This window comes from Bicyclus anynana, chromosome 12, assembly GCF_947172395.1.
Source record: "Bicyclus anynana chromosome 12, ilBicAnyn1.1, whole genome shotgun sequence".
In the NCBI taxonomy this organism is placed as follows: Eukaryota; Metazoa; Arthropoda; class Insecta; order Lepidoptera; family Nymphalidae; genus Bicyclus; species Bicyclus anynana.
The window spans coordinates 6,033,812-6,058,407 of NC_069094.1; the positions used below are offsets into that span (position 1 = coordinate 6,033,812).

At 35.8% G+C, this 24,596-nt stretch overlaps 1 protein-coding gene across 2 annotated transcripts in view; it reads left to right on the forward strand.

Moving 5' to 3' along the window:
• The first annotated feature begins 231 nt into the window (after window positions 1-231).
• LOC112050840 (SH3 domain-containing kinase-binding protein 1) overlaps window positions 232-24,596 on the forward strand; it is a 36,101-nt gene continuing 11,736 nt past the window's right edge. For both annotated transcript variants that reach the window (XM_052884683.1, XM_024089202.2), the window contains exons 1-12: window positions 232-445; window positions 3,515-3,698; window positions 6,036-6,144; window positions 6,783-6,918; window positions 10,729-10,911; window positions 15,422-15,557; window positions 17,347-17,473; window positions 20,008-20,114; window positions 20,461-20,664; window positions 21,553-21,638; window positions 22,450-22,660; window positions 24,207-24,324. In XM_052884683.1, coding sequence (XP_052740643.1) covers window positions 421-445; window positions 3,515-3,698; window positions 6,036-6,144; window positions 6,783-6,918; window positions 10,729-10,911; window positions 15,422-15,557; window positions 17,347-17,473; window positions 20,008-20,114; window positions 20,461-20,664; window positions 21,553-21,638; window positions 22,450-22,660; window positions 24,207-24,324 — 1,626 coding nt within the window. In that variant the 5' untranslated portion in view covers window positions 232-420. The remainder of the gene's footprint in view (window positions 446-3,514; window positions 3,699-6,035; window positions 6,145-6,782; window positions 6,919-10,728; window positions 10,912-15,421; window positions 15,558-17,346; window positions 17,474-20,007; window positions 20,115-20,460; window positions 20,665-21,552; window positions 21,639-22,449; window positions 22,661-24,206; window positions 24,325-24,596) is intronic.

Genomic DNA, 24,596 nt, shown 5'->3' on the forward strand with positions numbered 1-24,596 from the left:
GCAACAATTAAACATCGATTCTAAAGAAACAGTTAGATCGTTGATCTTTGACTGAGGGATAACGTCTAGTGAGGCGTGCCCCTTTTTTATTCATATTCATTTGAGCATTCACAGGTGCAATCCTCTGGTCTATGAAAACTGGATTTATGTGTGTAAATAAATCTGTGGCTAGAAGTTCTAAGTTAGAACGCAGAGCCGTAAAGGTAGTTATTAAAAAATAAGCTAATGTTTAATTTAATCTGTGGTTACACGACTGACGTGAATCGAAAAATACCAATTTTTCGTGATCGCCCTGATTTGATTTCATTTAGATGTAATTTATTGTGCAGTAATCGTGATACGTGAAACTTAACGTGTTGTGTAAAAACAATTGTTAAATCTAAGTGATGATGTGATTTTATTAAAGTATATTGATAAAAAATGGAGACTACAACAAATCAGAAGGGTGAGTAATCGTCATCAGACCTACTAACGCTTTAGGTCTTGTTTGTATATAGATAACTGTATTTTACAAAATTATTGAGGTTGACGGTCGTCACCTGTTTAATATTTGATGCTTATGATAATAATATTATTTAGTTTTGTAAATACAGGTCAGTCACCTGGCCGTTTACGGAAGTGTGTTATCCCTGTATGTTGTATTATATTCGTATGTATTGTTGTATGCATATAATAAAATATTAAGAAAACGTATCGACCTAAGTGCTCGAGCATTGCCAAGTTAGTAGTATGACTCATATGCAAGGCATTGTGATGTCATGTGAATGCTAATAAACAAAACACATGACACTCCTATAAATTCTAACACAGGTGAAGTTTCATAAATGGCACAGTTCTTCTTGTTTTGTGAGAGAAATTGTAAACAAATGAAAAATTTATTATTATTTGAGTGATTAAAAACTATGTTGTTTATCAATATTTTATATTGACTCCTATACCCTCACATTAAATTTGTTTGTTGATAAACATTCCACATCAAATTTCGATTTAGTATAGAATATTTATAATCTTATTATAAATGTGAAAGTAACTGTTATTTTCATGTTAAAAATTGCTGAATTTATATCAATTTTAATGTAACCATTAATTTATAATTAAAGAAATTAAAGAAGTGTTGAGAACTTAATTTCCTAGAAATTTTGGATTACAAGATAAAGTGATATTTGATAAGTTTGTGTTTTCTCAATTAATTAGGTACTTATATTTAAGTAACTTTAAATATTACATTCAGTGGCCAATATTTGTTTATTTGTTTGTATGTCTAACAGTGGAATTCATAGATATTGAGGGGGGTGCCCCCAGGGGATTGTTCACCCTCTGAGTGTCGAATTCAAACTCTATGCATTTGAGAATTCAACACTCAGCGGGTGAATGGTCCCTACTCCATCTATGAATTCCACTGTACAATTTTCCTTAACTTACCAAAATAGGCTGAGTTTTCTGAGGTTCAAATAAAATGGGGGTAGGAAAGTGAAATACAATTCATCACCTATTCCTTCCAAATGTTACATCTCTCTTGCCTCTGGGACCAATTTAAAATATTGATTAGAGTCATTACCATTAACTGATGAATCTGATAGTGATCTTAAAGAGTTTAAGATCACCATCAAAATAAGGTATAAATAATAAAAAGGTCAAAATGTAAATAGTGAATAAGTCTTTTATTGAATAGGTAAAATTATCAGCAGCAAAAAAATCTGATATCAATATTGATAAGTAAATCTTATGTGATTGTTATCTTTTGTAAATTTATTTATATGCACATTTTTATTTTTATTTTGTTTAGAATATTATGTTTCCTCTATCCTTCTTAAAACCTATGTTATAAAATGTAGCAGTATAACAGTATTTATTACTTGAATAAGTAATGAACTTGACTGATATCCTAACAGTGATAGTAAGTATGGATATGAATGTTTGTAGAATGTTTTTTTTGTTTGTAGAAAGTTGAACTGAATTGTAATTTTTTAAAAAAATCCATTTTAAGTTTATAAATTAATTAACAGATTGAACTATAAAATATATTTTAGCAATACACATGAAAAAAATAGAAATGTCTGTTTTTGATTTCTAAATAACTTTGTTTTCTTAAGTGCATAGTTATTATACTTAAAGAAACAATGTTTTTTTTAATATTTGTCTGTTCTGTCTAGGCTCTGGAAGAGCTGAAATTGTTTTTATAAGAATTTTACTGGCAGTTATAGAAGGTTAATGAGTAACATATCCACCTCCTTGTGTTATATTCCTCATTACTGAGGGTTGTGACCCCTAACACAAGCTTACTTCTTGATCAATTTTCACAACTTGCAGAGCCTCGTATGTCTTGGTGTTGACAGTGACGCGAATTTGGCCTGACCAACTCATCAGGCTACGTCCTTAAGGTCTCTTTCATTCAACTTTGCTAGTGATCTTCTTGATAAATTCTTCTGCAGGTCTTCTCGAGGTCCCTGTATCACGTTGACTGTTACTGATCTATTGTGATTGCCACTGTCTAGATTTCCCCTCCGATACTATATGCCAGTGATCACTAGTTTCTCTAAATAATCTCCTCTCCTGGCAATGTGGCCGAAGTACTCAAGAATCCTCTAAAGACAGGTGGTGGACAGTCTCTTTGAGATGTTAAGTTTTTTCAACACAGATGCATGTGTTGTCTATGTGTTGTCCACAGAATATGGAGCATTCTTCTCCAGCACCACATCTCATGTTCAACATATAGGCTAGTTTATGTTCTTCATCTTTGAATCCCACAAAATTTGTGCAAAGCTGTATTTCACACAGTTGCTGGTATCCTCTAGTAATAAATATAGTTTTAAGTTTAAAGCTGTTTATTTCCTTGCCACAGATAGTTTGTCTTGTTGTTATTTAAGTTACTAGTAGTAGTTATAGGTGAGTTATTATTATAACAAACAGGAAGAATTTACAACACACACACATGAACTTTTTTAAAATTCTTATTTGTCTGTCTGACTTGTTGTCCGGGCTAATCTCCGGAATGGCTGAACCTATGTTAATGGTATGCTCACTGTAACATAGTGGGGCTTATCGAGCTACTTCTAGGCTACTTTTAATCCCAGAAAAATTCAAGTTTATCATGGAATTTGTGAAAAACTCAGTTGCACAAAGTTTATGATTATTTCCAAAGGACATGACCCAGTTTTGTATGCCATTCTGAGTGTTAACCAACCTGCACTAAATTATTTTTATCTGAAAGAACTTGATATAACATAGGCTTTAAAACTTATTTCTTTTTTTTATTCTTTACAAGTTACCCCTTGACTACAATCTTACCTGATGGTAAGTGATAATGCAATCTAAGATGGAAGTGGGTTAACTTGTTAGGAGGAGGATGACAATCCACACCTCTTTCTGTTTTTACACAACATAACGGAACGCTAAATTGGTTGGCAGTATGGTAATCAAGGCATCTTTAAAGTTTGCACTTTTAGTAGACCACTACTGCCGATGCAAAGCTTGAACTTTTTTCGACTTTTAATAATAATAATAATTGTTACAGTGTCCTGTATAGTCAACTATTCATATGATGCATCCGAAACAGACGAGTTGACAATAAGACCGGGTGAAATTCTAAGAGATGTGGAGAGGCTGCCGGGCGGGTGGTGGAAAGGGGAGCTGCGGGGTCGCCGTGGCATGTTCCCGGATAACTTTGTGTCTGTTGTAACAGAACAAAATAATGCACGGTATGTATGCTTCTTCTTCTATTTCCTGGGTATTTGACTACAATGTTGGCTGCTTTAATTAAATTGTTTTTTTTTCAACAGCTATTTTTCTTTATTTTAATTAGGCTTTAAAATTACAAAAGTATGTAAAAAAAAATAGTTTTAATATTATTGTAATTTTAAATTACAATAATATTAAAACTATTTAAATTAACTACCTAAATACAACCTACATTTTATATTTAAGAAAGAGGAATAGAAATATACTATGTATTAAATTTAAAATAAATTAATTTGCATAAAAAATTTATACAGTTAACTTTAATAATTTATGTAAAACATTTCAAAGTATTTATAAATTTTATACAGTTAAGAATATTAAAGTTCTAAATGTTGTTGGTGTGCATAGTATCATTATTACATTATAGATACCTGAAAAATAATAATTTTAACAGCCAAGGACCTCCATAACTCCACAGGTAAGCCAGACTCCAATCTGAGAGGTCGACTGATTGATTTCTGTCTTTTGTTCCCCATACCCACTCCTAACGAACTTTACTTGATTGGAGGAGAATGAGAGTATTTGTAAATACTAAATGGTCATAATTGTCTAGTATTCTTCTTTAAAAAAAAATATGTATGTAAATCTAGACTACCTTAAGAGGGTTTGTTGAACATATGTGTTTATTTAGTAAGTCTCATTTGCAAAGATTTACAACTGTCTGTTTCATGAATTTACATACTATAAGGTACATGAATAGACATAATAAAAGGTGTCACTAGATTTGACTCAGTTGTAGGAATGACATAGTAATAAAGTAATTTTGTTTTTTTTCCATATATTTATTGTAAATATGTATACTAGCAGACCCGGTCAAGCTTCGCTTTGACTTATGTGCACTTTTTCCCTAATTACCCTACCCCTACCCTACCCTATACTACCCCTACCCTAGAAATGATCAATACTTCCACCCACTATTTTAGAGAAGTGGGGTTTAGAATGAGACAAAAAGTAGCCTATAACACTCTCTATCCTTTCAACTATCTTCACTTAAAAAATCACGTCAATTCGTCGCTCCGTTTTGCCGTGAAAGACGGACAAACTAACAGACAGACAGACCTACACACACTTTCATATTTATAATATTAGTATGGATATGTGTTGCCAGTCCTACAATTGAGTCAACAGCCGTGTTTCTGATTTTATATTAACTTTGAACTAATCAACTCTCAGACATGAGGAGTAATGCCTTTGGACTTCTGTCAGCGATTTTTAAATATGGAAGCTATTTGAAACACTCAATACCTTATCCTAGTCTTTGACAATATCAAAAGAAAACTGTTTTTTTATCTAATTTTATTGTATTTCCAATTACAAGAATAACAAATAATGATTGTGCATGTTATCTAATCAAGTGTGATAAAGCTTTAATGTGACTCTCAACCTATTAGTCACATACTACTACACCTTCATTATATTATTTTGTGGTTAATAACACAGTTATAAAAAGATTATTTAAATTTTTCTTTTATATTTAATTAAAAAGTGCAGTGTGTCCTCAAGTGCAAGCCTCAGTGGTCTGCAAAAAGTTAACATAATAGTTAAATTTTAATGTTAAATAATGCTTAACTGTAAATAGTGCTTAAATGACTTCATTTTGTTTTGTGGGCATGTCAGATTAATGTGGCATTAAAATATAACAGCGTTACTGTGGTTGCACACACGACTTTTCTTTGAGATCCCTTGAAATAAATTTATTTGAAGTATGAGTGACTGAAGTGGCCTATACTTGCTGTTTATAGTACTACATTTTGAGCTGTTTTGAGGTATAAAACATCACCAAGTTTAATGTTATAATAACTATTATAATATATTGATATATCTGTAAGGAAATTAATAATAATTTGTTCTGAAAAGACTTATAACCTCCACCATAAAAAAATTTCAAGTTTGAAAAGTATCTTATCACAGCTTTTAAATTACTGAACCAATAATTATGATGTAGTTTATTTTGTTTGAAAGCTGAAGTGATAGAAATGGTTCTTATCAATGTCAATACGAATATTACAGATTTTTTCTTTTATGATTTTCAATTTGCAAAATTCTGAAGTGACGGGACGGGACCTGTGGTTGTATCCTCAAAAGAGAAATGATCCAAAGAGGTCATACCTCAGAAATGTGAAGAGGAGGCAAGGATGACCACACAATTATGGGATGGGAAGACTGAACAGAGTGGCAAAATCTGGAGGATGCTTATTATGACTGTTCTGGTTTAATTAAAATTATATAAATTAAGTATAATGTATGTAACAAGCAGTCAGTGAATAAAGGTTTTTTTTATTTTATTGTTTTAATAGGCCGGGTCAAGGAGTGCAAGGTCGGTGTCGAGCTGTCTTCAGCTACCAGCCGGCCAACCCTGACGAGCTACCGCTGTGTGTTGGCGACGTCCTTGAAGTACTCGGGGAGGTATGTACTTACTACCCCTGGATAAAGAATGGGATTAGAAATGACGTTGCATCTATTCACTTCTCGCTTGCATATTATTTGTGTCTATAGTCACACTCATTGGTATTGACTTTCAAAGAAAGCAGTATAAAATATACCGCTACTAGCTGGCGCCGCGCGGTTTCACTCGCGTGGTTCCCGTTCCCGTAGGTATGCGGGGATAATATACAGCCTATACCATTCCTCGATAAATGGGCTATCTAACACTGAAATAATTTTTCAAATAGGACCAGTAGTACCTGAGATTAGCGCGTTCAAGCAAACAAACATATTAGTATACATTTATATAATCGTTATTGAGCTTTTTACGTAATATGCTAATATATGGCTTAATGAGTCGCCATTTCTAATTCCATTCTTTATCTGCACTTATTCAGTACTCGTATATTTAATTTAATAAACATAAGCTATATGACGGCCGCGTGGCGCAGTAGGTAGTGTAAAAACAAAAAACTGTAAAATATGTTTTTGATGTACATAAAGTTTTATGTTGTGGTAACTTCATCACTTGCTGCCCTGTAGGCAGTGCATTTTTCCGTCTATGAAGTGCACGCCATTGGTACTAGATTCTAGGGTTGATGTTGGTTATTTGTTGTCAGGTAGAGGAGGGGTGGTGGCAGGGGAGGCGTTCGGGGCGGGTGGGCGTGTTCCCATCCAACTTCGTGGTCATGCTGGAGCCGGCGCCCGCGCAGCCCGCGCCCTGCGAGCCGGCGCCCGCCTTGCCGCCTAAACCAGGTACCTATCATCATCATCAACAACCCATATTCGGCTTACGGTTGAGCTCGAGTCTCCTCTCAGTATGAAGGTTAGGCCTTAGTCCACCTCGCTGCCCAAATTCGGATTGGCAGACTTCACACACGTAGAGCATTAAGCAAACTCAGGTATGCAGGTTTCCTCATAATGTTTTTCCTTTACCGTGTGAGACACTTGAAATTTTATTTCTTAAAATACACACAACTGAAATCATGAATGCGTGATCGAATCAGAAATGAGGAGATCTGCAGACGAACCAAAGTCACCGACATAGCTCAACGAGTCGCAATTCTGAAGTGGCAATGGGCAGGCCACATAGTTCGAAGAGCCGACGGACGTTGGGGTCCCAAGGTGCTGGAATGGCGACCCCGCACTAGAAATCGCAGTGTTGGTCGACAACCCACCAGGTGGACTGACGACTTCAAGCGAGTCGCAGGGGTTCGCTGGATGTAGGCGGCTCAGGATCGTGATGTTTAAAAGTTCCTACAAAAGGCCTATGTCCTGCAGTGGAGATCCATCGGCTGATATGATGATGATGATATGGATTTTTATTTTATTCTTTATAAGTTACCAGATTTACAAGATTACAATCACACCTGAAGGTAAGTGATGATGCAATGTAAGATGGAAGTGGGCTAACTTGTTAAGAGGAGGATGGAAATCCACACTTCTTTTGGTTTCTACACGACATTGTACCGGAACGCTAAATCGCTTGGCGGTAGGGTGGTAACTAGCCACGGCCGAAGCCTCCCATCAGCCAGACTTGGACCAATTAAGAAAACCTCAATCGGCTCAGCCGGGGATCGAACCCAGGACCTTCGTCTTGTAAGTCCACCGTGCATACCACTGCGCTACGGAGGCCGTCAAAATGGATGGATCTGAGGTTGTAGTTTCTCTAAGGTTGGCTTTTAAATATTTAACGCTAAAAGTTGTTGAATGTGAATTGCGAAAACGAATCAAAATGCAAAAAAAAAACATCAGCTAATTTAATTTTTAATCATAATAAAATTGTTTATTTGTGAATTGATAATAATTCCAGATTGAATTTGTTGTTATACTTATCAGGGATTCCCGCAAAGCGTGTGCCTACCCTAAATATTCTGATAAACATTATGAAACTGCTAAACAAAAGTCCCCGTAGCATTGTCATTATTAGCTTATTTTAGTGGCTCATCGCAGGGCCAGTCCCACTTTATAGGAGAGGAAATATAGAGTTTAGACGCACCACACTGCTTCAATTTGGGTTGGCGAGCTTACGTGATAATTTTTCTTTATTAACCATTATCAGATATTTATGATAACGATCGGGACCGACGGTTTAACCTGCTCACCGAGGCTCAGGGTGTACTATAGTTTTAAACTAACACTTCTCAACTCTGAACTGAAAATTTAACTTCCTTTAGAGAAGGGGGTGAAATAGGGGTTGAAAGTTTGTAAGGAAAGTCGAATAGAAAACCCAACCCCGTTTGAAAGAAGAATTTTAAAATTTCTTAAATCACAGTATAATTCGTATTTTTTTTTCATGATTCATGCACAATCTTAATATATAAATACGAAAGGTTCATCACGAAATTTTGAAAATCGTTTGATGTACAAAGCTGAAATTTCGCAGGGAGGTAGTTTATAGTTAGTAGGTATCCACTAGAGCGGATTTTGCGATAGGGCCGGATTATAGAGGTCTAAGGGCGGATGAAGTCGCGGACGTCAGCTAGTTGATAATGAAGCCAAAAATGTATATTTTTAGTCTGTCTGTCAGTCCGTTAATGTTGGTCGGACATCACGCTGAAACTACTGAATGAATTTAAATTAAACTTAGTACGGTTTGAATCCGTAATATGTAGAAGGATTATAGGATTTTTTAGAAGAAAGAAATGCTCAATAGTAATCGATCCAGGACTCGAACCCACAATCTCGTGATCCTAAGCCACATGGGCTAACCATAGAACCTATACGTCGTCGTCGGATGTTAAAAATCGAAATGTACGTTTTCTCGTTATAGGTCAATTGAGCAATATTTCCCGCAAGTGCCGGTGTGACCGGAATTGATGATATTATTCAATTTATTGGAGACATTGAAACAATGTGTCAACGTTGAATCATCCGTTGAAATTAGTTGGGGGAGCGTAAATTGATATCTTTTATCCTTGTACATCATTCTTTATTTTCATGTTAATTTATTTAAAGACTAACGGACGCCCGCGACTTCGTCCGCCCTTAGACCTCTTTAATCCAGCCCTTACAGTAGTATCGCTGTAAAAATTGAGTAACTTCTCCCATTTTCCCAACATATCCCTTCACTGCTCTGCTCCTATAGATCGTAGCGTGATGAAAAGTATATACTATAATATATAAATAAATAATTGTACTAAGTTTCGTTAAAATCCGTCGATTAGTTTTGTTTCTACAACGAATATACAAGACTAATAGACAGAGAAAAAATTTACTAATTACATTTTTGGCATCAGTATCGAGCACTAATCAACACCTAACAGTTATTGACCTCTCTACAGATTTATTATAAGTATAGATTGCTCTTGTGTAGCCAGTCCCAGTACACCTAAAATGCGCATCATGACATACTATCTGCAGCTGATATATTCACTAAATTGGTCTTTATTAACAACCTATTAAAATTAACATCAAATCAACTGAGAACTGTCATATATCTGCTGTATGATATCCAAGTAAAGTTGTCAGTAGGCACCGGATGACATTTGTTACATAGAATCTCAATTTGGTATATGTCAACTAACATACGTCAAAGTTAGTGAATTTGCCTGCAGATAAAAAATACACTATAGCTTGGCAACTTCGTTCTTAACACTCCCTATGTTCCGCGCGGGCCGGGGGACGTGTAGCGATGAATGAAAAACTCCTGAATGATGCACGTCACTTCCCCGCACGCACAATTTCACACCCGCACAGTCTTTCCCTCTGTCGCCCGCATATCTCGAGATGTGTCGTGGTGTGCATCTTAGGCCTTGGGATATTTTCACTTAAGAGCTAATACTAATATTAATTTGTTAATTATGATTACTTTAAACGCACTTTTGCTGTCGGATTTTCCCAATAGAACCTGCGCAACGAACTGGTAATAGAATCACAACAAGTAGACAAATTGGACGTTTCAAAAGTGCTTTAAACTAAGCAAAGATACTTCAAATAACAATAAAATAAAGACAACAATAACTATTGTTTTGGGTTCACTAACAATAACAGTAATGGTTATTGGAATCCCCATCTAAAATGCTCATTTGCTAAAAATATGCTAATCGTAAAAATTAAACGTGACTGGTGTGAACCAAGAAACTCTTTGAAGTGAAATTTTCCCAAGCCAATTGTTATCGACATTTTCGTTGACATTGATTTATAATTGTGCTTTGTTTAGAATCTCTTTACTCAGGAACTTCGCTCTAGTTGCTAGTTTTTAATAATTTATCCTCATTATTATGGTTTTAAATAGGGTAGGCCCTGTTCGTCAAAATTGTACTAAATGAAACCTTCCTTCTCAGGGTACGCTGTGCATTTTTTAATCTATTATGCGCAAATAGAAGGCTATTTTGTGTGGTGTGCATTCATGGTATACACTTAAGGTAATATAGAGGATATAGAGCCCGCAACGTGCTTTAGTTTAACGTCTAAAACTGATACAACCCCATGCAGAGGGCTTGGTACGGTTACTGTTAGTAAAAAAAGTACCTTGACATTAGTTGACCTTGAACATTGTTATTTAATTTATAATTGAGGTTTTATATACGAGAGTAGACAAACTAACGGTTAATATTGTTACAGTGAAGGAGCAATGCCGCGTGCTGTTCCCGTACACTGCGGTGAACGATGACGAGCTGACGCTGGAGGAGGGCGAGATCGTGAACATCGTGTCGAAGGACGCGCCCGACCGCGGCTGGTGGAAGGGCGAGCTTCACGGCCGCGTCGGCTTGTTCCCAGACAACTTCGTGCAGTTGTTGCCGGCAGGTTGGTATCATTGTGAGAGCATCATAGATTAATATCCGTACGACAAACCATTGAAAAGCACCCTTATGAGGAGGTTATTTAGTCCGCAGCCGGCAGCATTAGTTCAACGTAGGTATTAAAACTAAATGTATGCGCAATGATTCAAGCTTTTCCTATAGTTAAACAGCAACAGCTTTGAGGAGTATCCTCATGAGGAAGCAATCGAATTTATATTACAGCCATACTCTATGTGTACAGTTTACCAACAAACAAATTAAAAATGAGGGTATAAATCGCTAGTCATTTCACACCTAATAATAATTATAATTAACTTTTCTTCAATTAACGAAATTAAATCTGATTAATAAGCCTAGTTAATATATTTTTAAGAATATTTTATAAAACAAAAATACAATACATAATTTAAAATAAAAAAGTTATGAAATGACATGCTTTTTCTACCCTCATTTCTAATTTGTGTGTTAGTAAACACTACTCCTCGAGTAAGGCTTTAGTATAAACAACGTTTTGAAAAATTTTACTATAGCATAGACCATACTATATAGAGTTAGACCATTGAAATAACTTACACAATGCAGATTTGAGCAGCAAGCAATTTTTTCTATATTTTGAATGTATTTGTCACTAGAACTGGACAAGCGTCCAATTTCGAATTCCTAAGTTTCGGGGAATTGGTTCAAATTTTACTTCCCAGATTTGACCCAAATTTTATTAAAATTAAATTAAGGCATCTAAGGAATACTCGCACATACATACTTCTATTACCTTTGCGTTACAGGAATGCGATCCACCTATATTTATGAAAAAAAAAATCCTTTCAAGTTTGGACCAAAAATACGGAAAAAAGCTATAACTCTAAAATTACAAAAAATTGCACTTTTGGCAATATACTTGCAAATCGGATGAATAAACCGTGTATCTGCCATGACGCGCTACATTTTAAATTATATACGAGATTAAACAACAGTTAGTCTATTAAAAAAAATGGAATATGTTGAGATCATTACAGCAAGTATTACCGTAACTCAATTAGCATAAACCAAAACAAAAGCATGCCCGATCTGTGACAGATTAGTAGCTTACGTAAAAGTTGTTGCGATAGCGCGTCACAAGGTCGCCCACAGCTATGTGACAACAGCTTCGATAAACATTTGCAGCGTAGGTTTTACACATAACACTGTGTTCTTTAAAATATTTAGCATTAGATGTTTTTGTAGTCTTTTTTTTTATGGCTCTCTAGCTCTGCTACTTAATTGAATTTGTTTGTATTAAGGAAGTGTTTAATGAATGATAATTTTATACTCAAATTACTAAGTGAATGTTGAAAGATTTGCTACAAATAAACTGTGCAATATATCGTCAAAGTGCATCAAAGTTTAGTTAGAAGTGTGTTTGAATATTTCAAAACAGGTGTTTTATTTCAGTACTATTTTGTTTGAACATTTGCGGGAACATTAAGTGTTTTCTTAATTTGCGCGCGAAAAGTAAACATGTGTTCAGTGTAATGTCAATACCTGGCTGTGAACTCCGGATTTCGCGTGAGAAAAATGCAATATACTTTTTAACCGACTTCCAAAAAGGAGGAGGTTCTACGTTCGGCTGTATGTATGTTTTTTTTTATTTTACTGCAAAACAGGGAATTCACAATTTTCAACTTAAATGATTGATTTAAACTGATACTATTTTTTACTGGATTTTTTTTATGGTTTTTTTAAATGTTTTATTAAATAATTTATAATTTAAAAAATTAACAAGTCTAGAACTGTTTTTTAATTGGACGTATTTTGTAAACATTTCAAGGATATTAGTTTAATTAACTAATCCTACTAATATTATAAACGCGAAAGTTTGTATGGATGTTTGTTATTCTTTAACGGCGCTGAACCAATTTAGCTGAAATTTGGAATGAAAATAGATTTTACTCTGGATTAACACATAGGCTACTTATCATTCCGGAAAAATCCATGATTCCTGAGGGATTTGTGAAAAACTAAATTTCATGCGGACGAAGTCGCGGGCGTCCGCTAGTTATAATAATAAGTAGGTAGTATTTAGCTATTTATCATTATAAAATTTATGTTCATATAAATCTTATTACAGCTATGAAACGGGTTTGACTGGACAATGTCATAGTTCATTTAGATTTGCAACATGAGCCAGACAAAACAGTTATCCACTTTCACTAGTCTGGTTTAAGTTTTTTTTGGAAATCTATGAATAATTTATGAACTGTTTGAAATAATTACTGCTCTTATCTGTACAAATATTATAAAGAGGTAAAGTTTGTGGTATTGTAGGGGGTAATCTCTGGACATACTAAACCTGTTTTGAAAGTTCTTTTAAAATTAGCAAGTCATGGTTTTCGTCACCGTTTTCTCACGGGTAACGGGAAATATGCGGTTGAAACCGCGGGACGTATTTATGTCATTATTTGTGTAGCTGTCGAAAGAAATCTTCAGGACTGTTTAAATACATATTTTCAATGTATATTTATTAAAACACTATCGGATCCCTCTTGCGGTTTCGCCCACTTAAATTCCATTCCTAGAGGAATAAGGGAGAATATAGCTTGTTAATACATGCCGATAAAGTTAGCATTCTATCAATAAAAGAAATATTCAAGTCAGTCCAGCACTGCCCTACTTTCTAAGGGAGAAGTCTTTTCGAGGAGGGTTTAGGGTTTAACTGGCTAAAAGACTTCCAGTAAAACACTCTCGGTTGCCACATTCAGTTTATATTGAGGAGATTGTGTATGTGGGATCTTGCGCTCTCAGTCTAGCAGTGGAATTCATAGACGTTGTAGAGGCCAGGGGATCATTCACCCGCTGAGTGTCAAATTCTCAAACAAATAGAGGTTAAATTCAACACTCAGCGGCTGAATGATCCCCTGTGGGTGCCCCTACAACGTCTATGAATTCCGCTGTTAGTGATGACTGCGGACTCGTAAAAAGCTAAACAGTCCAACGCAATTATAAAATATTGCTAATAATAAATAGTGACACAAATTTTAGTAAAGGTATTAGCTATTATTGCTCGCCTACTCAGTTTCGATGTTCCGCTATTGACATTTCTCATGAAGGTTGCGCCTCGAGTGGCTTGAGTCGTGATTTTGCGTAACCTTACCTCATCGCGCCGTGCCTTTGCGCCGTACTTTAGGATTTTACCACTGTGGAGTGAACGTGGATGAAATATTATAGACTGCAGTTTTCCGTCACTTATAATGGGAGTAGAAAGTGAGTTTTTGTGTCTTAGTGTTTGGTTTAGACTAATGATTTATAATCATTCTTTTTTTATTTAATTATTCTTATTCCTAAAAATGCTTATAATTTATTCATGAATTCAAAACAAGTAATGTTCAAATGTGAATGTTATTTTCAAGTTTATGCATAAAGTTATTAATTTTCAAATGTCTACTATTTATATAGTGGATCTCTAATCATTAATTTAAATTATAAATGAGTTGTATTTCAACTTCACGTTATTCTGTCATTTGAATTTTGCTAATCAATAGATAATGTTTATTAGTGGATGACCTTTCTTTCTAACTAGATACATTAGTTAATGTTTTCGAGTCTGATAAATTACTTTCTTACTGTTTTAGTTAAACGTTAATATAACTTTACATTATTATGACTGTCAAAGGAATTTTGCTAATCAATAGATAATGTTTATAAGTCGATGATTTTTTTTCCTAACTACATTAATTAATGCTTTCGAGTCTGATAAATTCATTTCTTAGTGCATTTTTAGTTAAATGTTAATTTGTTTCTTGTAATAGTATATAGTTTAATAAATTCGATTAGCTCAGTATTGCGCTAATCTTAGGCTGAACAACAGTCCGAGTAATAAGTTAGTTGCTTCTGAACTTTTTGCGGTCGATTTTGAGTGATTAATATAATGATTCTTTTCATTTGCCGAGAATAATATTGTAAGAATGTGTGTGTACTATGTGAGATATAAAAGAGTATAATTCAATTGCTTTTAATTAAGTGTTAAGTTTAATTTAAGTTTCGTACCCAAAATTTTAATAGAAATGATTTTCAAATAAAAAAATAAATATTTTAGCGTTTTGCTGATTGGTCTCAGAACTTATCGTCGGTCTTATTTACTTCAAACATGTTATGTATAAACAAATTGTGCAGATATTTTATAGAGTGCAAGAGTACAATATTCGACAATGTAGTTGTTCCATCAACTACATTGTCGAATATTGTAGAGTCTTATAGCAATTAAGGTGACAATATCATTTTTAGCCTGCTCTTACGGCTGTGAATTCGATTCGCATAACTGGAAAATGTTTTATGCGACCAATGTTTTTCAGCGTCTTGAGTGGGATTATATAATCATTTTAAGTTTGTTAGATAGCCCATTTATCGAGGAAGGTTAAGGCTATATAATATCTCCGTGTTCCTACGAGAACGGGAACCACGCGGGTGAAACCGCGCTGCATCAGCTAGTGTATTGATTTGTTTATTGCATTTAGTAAAAATCTCGTTTATTTTGTTTACAGTAGCTCAAGAGATCGAAGAGAAGAAGCCCGAGCGACCACCGGGGAAAAACGCAAACGCCAACGCCTTGTATCCCATACTAAACAAATACACCGAGAAAACTGCCTCTATCAAGGAACTGACCACGTCTAAAGTAAGGTAAGGTATTCTGCCTTCATCTTGTTGGACTGATTCCCTTTTCCCAGTTATTATAGTTTTAGCAGAAGGCTTGAAATCAAAAATTAGAATACCAATATTGAACAAAGGTTTCACAATGAATATTTGGACAATTTAATTAACAAATCAAACAGTAACTAAAATAAGACCCTAGATTGGCAGAGAAACCTTGAGTGGAGTCACGCACTTGTGAACGCTGTGTGTAGGGTTAAAAGATCATTTGACTGTCTAACCCCCCTTTTCCACTCAACTCACTCGCCCTGCCTATCCCAAGTAACCCATAAAGCATTACACAACAAGAAATGTGGACGGCTCGAACGTCACGAGCATACTGAACGACGAGCGCCTTAATCGCATTTCCGGGGCCTTTTGAGCCTGCTTAACCTCTTTGCTTCTCCGTTAGGCTTGAGCATTTCTATAAATAACCATCAGAGAGAAGAAAGGTTATTTATGAGGATACGCTGTTGATGATAAAAAGATTTAAATTTAAATACAATCACGTAAAATTTCGAGACCTCTAATAAGATTAAAATAATTGTAATGACTAAAACGTAAGCGCAGCAGGGATGAATAGGCGACATTTCCGCGTTCAATGCCTACACAATACGTTGGACAGTGTTGTCTTGCTAATTCGTTATGCTTATTGTTACGTACTTTCGCGGAAATTAGAGAACGTCAGCTAAAATTTTGCGCACATTGCATGTAGTTTGTTATATTTTATTTTGAGACTGTCGTTCCTTTAAATGTGTGTTTTGTTTGGAAACAGGTAATTTTCATTATTTTCCATCACATTTTTTACGTTCGAGCTCTCCTAGAGCGCTTAACTGTTAGCAAAATATTTCGCGATAATTGTCAACGATTAATTAAAAACTAAAACAATTGAGACAGGACATATTTAGAGGGGGATATAATTTGTTTTGTGGTAAGGTGCTATGTATGATCAGATTTTCCACTGACAAAACTGAAGTATACAAAAAAAGTTGACTATAGCAGTAGTGATAACCTATTTTTTTTATCGTTTTATCGCGCTATTGTAGCGGAACGCTTCAATGAAGCATCCCCCATTGACAACCGACGCGACCGGAAGACAGAAAGTTAGATTTTGTGAAACTCCGCAGTTTTTATTTTAACTTGTGGACGAACGTTTGCGAACTTGCCTCATGTTACAGAAGATTTAAACAAAAATGGCTTTCTGTTAACTGGGAAGTGGTACACTACTGCAAGAGGTGTATAGCTTCGGAAGCTATACACCTCTTGCTTGCATCGGAAGTGTAACGAACGAACTGGCTAAGCTATAGCTACCGCAGCATAAGCTGTATCAATAACACGTACCCCCAGGCTACTATATATTTTTTAAGCCAGCATTTTGTTTCTTTTGTGAAAAATCTTGATACTTTATTTGGTCCCACACCTATGTTTGATACAGGGTCCTCCGAAGGCACATTACGCCACTGCAGTACAGCTTCTGTTATTAGTAACCCTAAGAGGTTTATACGCGCCATTCTTAGCACTGTAACTCATTACTAAAAACTTCGTCCTGTACCTACAATGACTTACTTTTGATGATAATAAGTAATTGTTTTCATTTGCTTAAAAATTTCATTGATATTAAAATTACATTAAAAACCTTGATTTTAACACTCGTATCTCTATTATATTATACGTACATCGGTCGTTTTATAAAATGCCCTCGATTTTTAAAAATCCCTGTTATGCAACATGTTATAAATTGAATTAATTATATTTAATTTAATGAAAAATTATTTTTCAGCATGCACAAAGAAAACACATTAAGCAAAGAGACGAGCACACAGAGTACAATAACGCACACAAACAAAAGCGAATCGGAAAAATTAATACACAACGAGACAGTGGCAGATGGAACACTTGATGGACAAGTGAGATATTTTTGGTTTTTCTATAATAATAATAATGCTTTTTCATAAGAACTTTGACATATTATAGACGTAATAGCCCAGTGGATATATGACGTCTACATCCGATTCCGGAGGGTGTAAGTTCGAATCCGGTCCGAGGCATGCACGTCCAACTTTTCAGTTGTGTACATTTTAAGAAACTAAATATCACATGTGTCATACGGTGAAGGAAAACATCATGAGAAAACCTGCATACCTGAGAATTTTCTTAATTCTCTACGTGTGTGAAGTCTGCCAATCCGCATTGGACCAGCGTGGTGGACTAAGGCCTAACACCTCTCATCCAGAGAGGAGTCTCATGCTCAACAGTGAGCCGAATATGGATTGTTAAGAGTGTGCAATATGTAATTTTTGGGTAAATGATATTTCAAAGTGTTAGCTTCGTTATGACTATACAAAATACATAATTTGTAAAATTTTATTTTTTTGAAAAATACATGTTTTGCTCACATTTTGCTTTCAATCTCAGGAATAGCAAACTTATTTTCTTAATTTTTTGTTTTGTATAGAATATTAGGTATATATCTTGAACATGGCCATTGTGTTTTTCGTTATGTTGTTTAATTTACTTGCAATTAGGTAAAAATGGTTTTGGCGCTCACGTCAAAAAATTTGCGTCGCGCGTCAATCGCTCCGTGCTTTTTACTCACGTGAAAGTCATAATTCGGCGTCTCGTTTGCGCTTCGAATTTTATCCATATCGTACCGACGTACTGCGCGCTCCTAATGATGAAGAACTATTTGTTGTGTATTTGTCAGTTCAGCGTCAGCCTCTTCTTAATGACCCACTGTATAGCTAGGCCTCCCCTTAAGTACATAGAGATCCGCCACATTATCATTACAGCTACAGATGATCCCTTTCATTATCAACCCATATTCGGCCATATTTGTACCATTCGATGTTGCAACTTTCGAGCGGACTACAAAAAAGGACCGGTATTCCTGCCTAAATACCAATAACAACATGCGTTAAACCATTGGATAGGATTTTTTATGTACTTTAATTAATAATGAGGTCAAAAGTTCCTGACTACTGTGTGCGTGGTGAAAAAGTTACGGCTCGAAAAATAACAACAATATTTTTCTTTAAAATGACTTCAAATGGTTTAACAAACTTTACGTTATACCTCGGTTACTGGCAAAAATATCAACCTGTTCAATATAAAAATATTATTTCTCTATATTTATAGAAATATATCCAAAATGTTAGTTGCAGTCGTAACTTGTATGCATGATTTATTTTTCTTTAAGGCGAGAGCATGTTAAAACATTTCACCGACTTAATTTCATAGGGACTTAATTTCATACGTTATAGTACTTAAAGAAACCTATCCAATGATATATCGCACGTTGTTATTCGTATTTAGGCAGGTTCCCATACATTTTTGCCGGTCCTCCTTTGGTGCGTAATAGAACAAATATTGGATAGAAGCAGGCGTTACTTTGCGGAAATTCATCATGATTATATAATGATTTATTTATTTTGCAATCATCCGCGAAAAGTCGACGAACCCATGCGACAACGTCACCCAGGTCCGACAAAATACTCTCTACGTACGTTTCACCCCGAAACCGGAGCATCCTCGGGAGATGTTGACTCTACAACGTGCAATTGCATTATTTAATCAAAACAAATATTGGTTTCGATAATGAACTGCATCTCTTAAATTACCAAAATCATAATAAGAGTTTCAGGTTTCATATTTGTAGAAAAATTTTAAATGCAACTTGAAACTAGTATGTGTCATCAGTTTATACGTATTCTAAGATGTTTTATAAGAATAAAATGTCGCAAAAACTTCCTAACTTGTTGTACTCGTATTGCAAAGAGAAACCTTACACGTTAATGAGGAAAAAGAATGTTCCGTTATTAGGAAATATCGCGATTCACTGCAGATTGTATAAGCTAAAACAATGATCTATTGCTACACTTCGACGATTACTATTTTAGCTCCTTTTACGTTGGAAAAGACATACATACATACAAATTAATTTGTAATGGTGAAGTTTAACTATAACTGACATAAAATTAATTAAATATTATAACTTTACATGATAGTAATCGAGAATATTTTAAGTTTAACCATGTCCAATATCACCATACTAGTTGACTCCGCGCGGTTTCACCCGCATGGTTCCCGTTCCCGTAGGAATACAGGGATAATATATAGCCTATAGCCTTCCTCGATAAATGGGCTATCTAACACTGAAAGAATTTTTCAAATCGGACCAGTAGTTCCAGAGATTAGCGCGTTAAATCAAACAAACAAACTCTTCAGCTTTATAATATTAGTATAGATTTGACGGCCTCCGTGCCGCAGTGATATGTGTGGTCGATTAACAAGACGGAGGTCCTGGGTTCGAATGTCTGCTGGGCCAATTGAGGTTTCCTAATTGGTCCAGGTCTGGCTGGTGGGAGGCTACCGTCAGGTAATATTTGGCAAAAAGGGGTACCTAGTGTTTGCTTCATGTATTTATGTGCATATTTTTTTGTAGGTGAAAAAGCCTCCAGTTCCATTGAAAAAAAGTCCCACACCGACGTCGAGTGTCGGCGGTTTGTTTAGCGGGCTCAAAAAATCAATAATGTCCTCGTCGGAAAAGACGTAAGTTGAAATTATTTTCTCCACACAACTGACCTGAGAAGTAAAGAGAGTTTTTAGCTCTTTAGGAGATGTGTCGTCTAAAAAAGACAATCGACTAATAGCGGCCGATCAGAAATATCTCCTTTTCGTACAATCTCAACGAGAGAGAGAGTAATTTGTTTGCTATTGGCCATATTTTGTCTTTCTCTCGTCTCGAGGTATGGCGTGGTGCGTATCTTACTGACAAAACTTCAGCTTTTATTAAAAGTCGGTTTAGTCTTTATGGACTATAGGAGCATTAGGTGATAATAACGAGTCTCTATATTTACTTTTATTTATAATTTCATTTTAATCATTGTGATTTCAGAGAAAAGTCTTCAACGACGGTATCGAGCGGCAGCAGCAGCAGCGGCGAGTGGGACCGCACCGACGGCAGTGCGGCCAGCAAGCCCAGTCCCGTCACCAATACCGCCAACGCCAACACCAACGCCAACGTCATAGCCAACAACACCACCAACACATTTGACCACGTCGAGAGGAATTCGATACTCAATGATCCGAGAGCTGGCAGGTGAATCATTTTGAATTATATTACGGTATAAGCGGAAAACTGTACAATTTTGGTACGAAGAGTAAAAAAACTATGTTAATTTATAACATAGCCGATGATTTTGATGAAAGCGAGCGCGACACGCGAATATCTGAAACTACTAAATTCTTAATATATAATAGATTCTTGAAATTCTTAATATATATAATTATATAAGAATTATGGTCGTAGCTCATTAGACCCACCCGGGACCGGACCCGCATTGCCTCGCCTCGAGTGGTTAGTAATCTTCGTATGGATTTGTATGGACATGCGCTCACTACATCAACTCCGGACTATCACCGGATCGCCTCGAACGCAAGGTGTCCACGCGCCGACCGCGAGTTGACAACGCGGCGTCCACTCGTGGTCTACCTGTCGACTTTCGGAAATTCGTTGACCACGCGAGATTCACTGATGGACAATGCGGCGTCCACCCGTGGTTCACCTGTCGACGACAAGTGTACGCCTAGCGACGAGGCGGTGCGGGTCGGGTCCCTGGTGGTTCTAATGAGCCACGACCTTTAGTGTGTTCGTAGTGAGCACCGGAAAATGTGTTAGTAACACATAACCTAATGGGTTAGTTAATAAATTTATAATCAATATCATGTGCCCCCTCCCCCCTGTCTAGTCTAAACACTAAATGTTTTTATTTCTTATTTTAACAGATATATTGTTGAACAATCATACGTATTACTATTAGTACTACTTGTGCTAGAACTATTAGAAGCCACTTATTTTTACCTCATCTCGTCCTCCTCTAGTACTTATAATAAATAACTATAGCACTTAGTATTAGCACTCATAACAAAAGTAATTTTTAAATTGCAAACAGACGCTTAAATTTTATTTATATGTATTGATTGACAGAGTGAAGGCTCCTCGACGGCGGCCGCCTAGTCAAGTGTTGCGCGACGACACGCCACAACAAATAGGACTGACCAACGGACATGAAGGTAAGATATATTATTGCAGTTTTATCGAAAATTACAAAGGCCTATATATTACTAGCGGACACAGTAAAGCTTCGCTTTGACTTACTCTATTGGCTATAAGTTCAGACTAATTACATAAGGATCTGCCTCATTAGACATTACTTTTCGGTCAAAGTATATGGTCAACGATCTAATGCGATTGTAAAAACTGTATCAATATAATCGGTGTTTTATAGTTGTAATCGTGTGCGTCGGTTAAAGAGCTCCGTAGCTCCTTTTTGTGTGTAGTTGAATGGTGTAAATAACGGTCAACAGTTTCTAGTTTAGTATATACAAAAAAAATACTCGTAGTATATACTACGAGTATTTTTTTTATACTTTACAAGTTAGCCCTTGACTACAATCTCACCTGATGGTAAGTAACCTGATAGTAAGGCTAACTTGTGAGGAGGAGAATGAAAATCCACACTCCTTTCGGTTTTTACACGGCATCATACCGGAATGCTACCTTAGTCTGTACCCTTGTAGCCTCAGACTAATTACTGTTTAGTGATTAGTCTGAGGCTATAAGGATTCCGCATTTTTCCTTTTGAGGCACGAAACCATAAAAACAAACTCACTGGCGAGTTTATACTATAATGATGCTGCGAATATAAATTAATTTGAGCAAAGGCGTTAATTACACCCCAACGCCGCAACGTTTAATTACAACAGAAATAATAGGTTAAACATCTAGGTTATCAGTCTAGTTAGTCAAATCTTACCTTAACCTTATATACACCGTACATATACCTTTATTACCTATCCTATATGTACCTTTTGTAATTTGTAGTGCCAACGGAAAAGCCAGTATCAGACAAAGCCGAGGAAGTGCGGCCGCGCACTCGCGAGTGGGAGAAGCACAAGGCGCCGTGGATGGAGGAGCTGAAGCTGAACCAGGCGAAGAAGACCAGCTTCGGCTCGGAAGGGAAGTCACGATCAGTGTCCACTTCGTCCGAAGCGAGCGGCGTGGCTAGCAAAGCCGGTGGAGGCAGTACTGACAGGTTCTTATTTGTTTTTAACTAGCGAACCCGGTCAAGCTTCGCTTCGAAATGTGTGCGATTCTTCCCTATCCCTACTCTACTCTACCCCTGCCCTAGTCCTTACCCTCGTCGTCGTTATGAACCAATATACGGCTCACTGCTGAGCTTGAGTCTCCTCTCAGAATAAGAGGGGTTAGGCCAATAGTCCACCACGCTGGCCCAATGCGGATTGGCATACTTCACACACGCAGAGAATTAAGAAATTCTCTGGTGTGCAGGTTTTTCCTCACGATGTTTTCCTTCACCGATTGAGACACGTGATATTTAATTTCTTAAAATGCACACAACTGAATAGTTGGAGGTGCATACCCCGGACCGGATTCGAACCCACACCCTCCGAAATCGGAGGCAGAGGTCACATCCACTGGGCTATCACGGCTCTCAGTCCTTACCCTAACCTGTCCAATCCTAACCTACCTAACCCAACCTCTTAAGTATTATTACGAATCGTTTGTATGAGAGTATAGAAAAGTTATGTTTTCTTGTTATAACTCTTTTTTTAATTTTTATATTAAGCAAACCTTGTCCTAACAATAACGAATACATAAAACGAAGAATCATCTAAATTGGCGCAGTCATTCGAAAGTTATACGGTCACATACTTTTCGAAGATCCATTTTTATTTATATAGAAGATATGTATTCTAGTGTGTATGTCAAATTGAATTTTGTGTTCAATCCATGTTATACCAAAATGATGAATGGTGATGTATATTCATAATATGACACGTGGAATCTATTTTTATCGCCATTCAATGCATCACTATATCTGATTTGAATAGTAAATGACATTGTTAAACATCGAGTTTGCTTAAGTATCTTCATAACAAATTTTTGAAATCGGTTCAGTAGTTTCGGAGCCTATGCATTACATACAAACAATCAAATCTTTTCTCTTAATAATATTAGTATAGATATATACAAATATATAATTAAAAACCCCTTCAATTTTTTAATTTTAAGTAATTTCCAGTGGGTACTTACATACATAATGATAATAATATTTTAAGAGACCAATAGGTAACCTGCCTGTCATTGGTTGCTAAGCAACGGTTTGTTAGTAAATGGTATTCGCTGGATTCGGCTATAGTATAGTGTGTATGTCAAATTGAATTTAGTGTTCAATCCATGTTATACTAAAATTATGAATGGTGATGTATATGCATAATATGACACGTGGAAGCTATTTTTATCGCTGTTCAATGCATCAGTATATCTGATTTGAATAGTAAATGACATTGTTAAACATCGAGTTTGCTGTTGTCGAGAAATAAAATGAATTATATTATGTCCTTTTCTTTTCTCACGGTAAAATAACGGAATCTAAACGAGTTTGTCCAAGGCATGCAAGGTCAAGGGCTAATAAATATAAATGCTGCTTTAATAATGATCTAATCACTGAGTCATCGTCATGTCGTGATTGCATAGCATAAATTAATGGGATTTGTATTAGTTTTCATAGTGATTCCTTTGTGAGTTGTTATATATTGTATTGTACTGATCTGCAGGATTTTGGATTGTGGTCTGGAGGAAAAACGTTCGAGTCATTCAATGGAGATGTCTAAGAGCACTTCGTCGATCAGCAATCGAATATCTGTATTAGAAACCCTGGAGACAAGTTTAGAGGTAAGAAACATAATGTATTATATAAATGCTAGTGTTGTCCGATATTATCTGTTACTTCACAGACTATTATTATGAAATTTATCATCTGTTGTCAGTGATATTTAATAAGGCATTAAAAACTGAGGCGGACAAATGTGTATAATTGTCTTAATTTCATTTAGTCACTTATTAAACAACGAACGTTATTTATACAAATGTTCAGGAAGTGTAAAAACTATATATAATTATATTAATGACAAAATTGTGCATGTGTGAGCTCAATGGTGTAACTT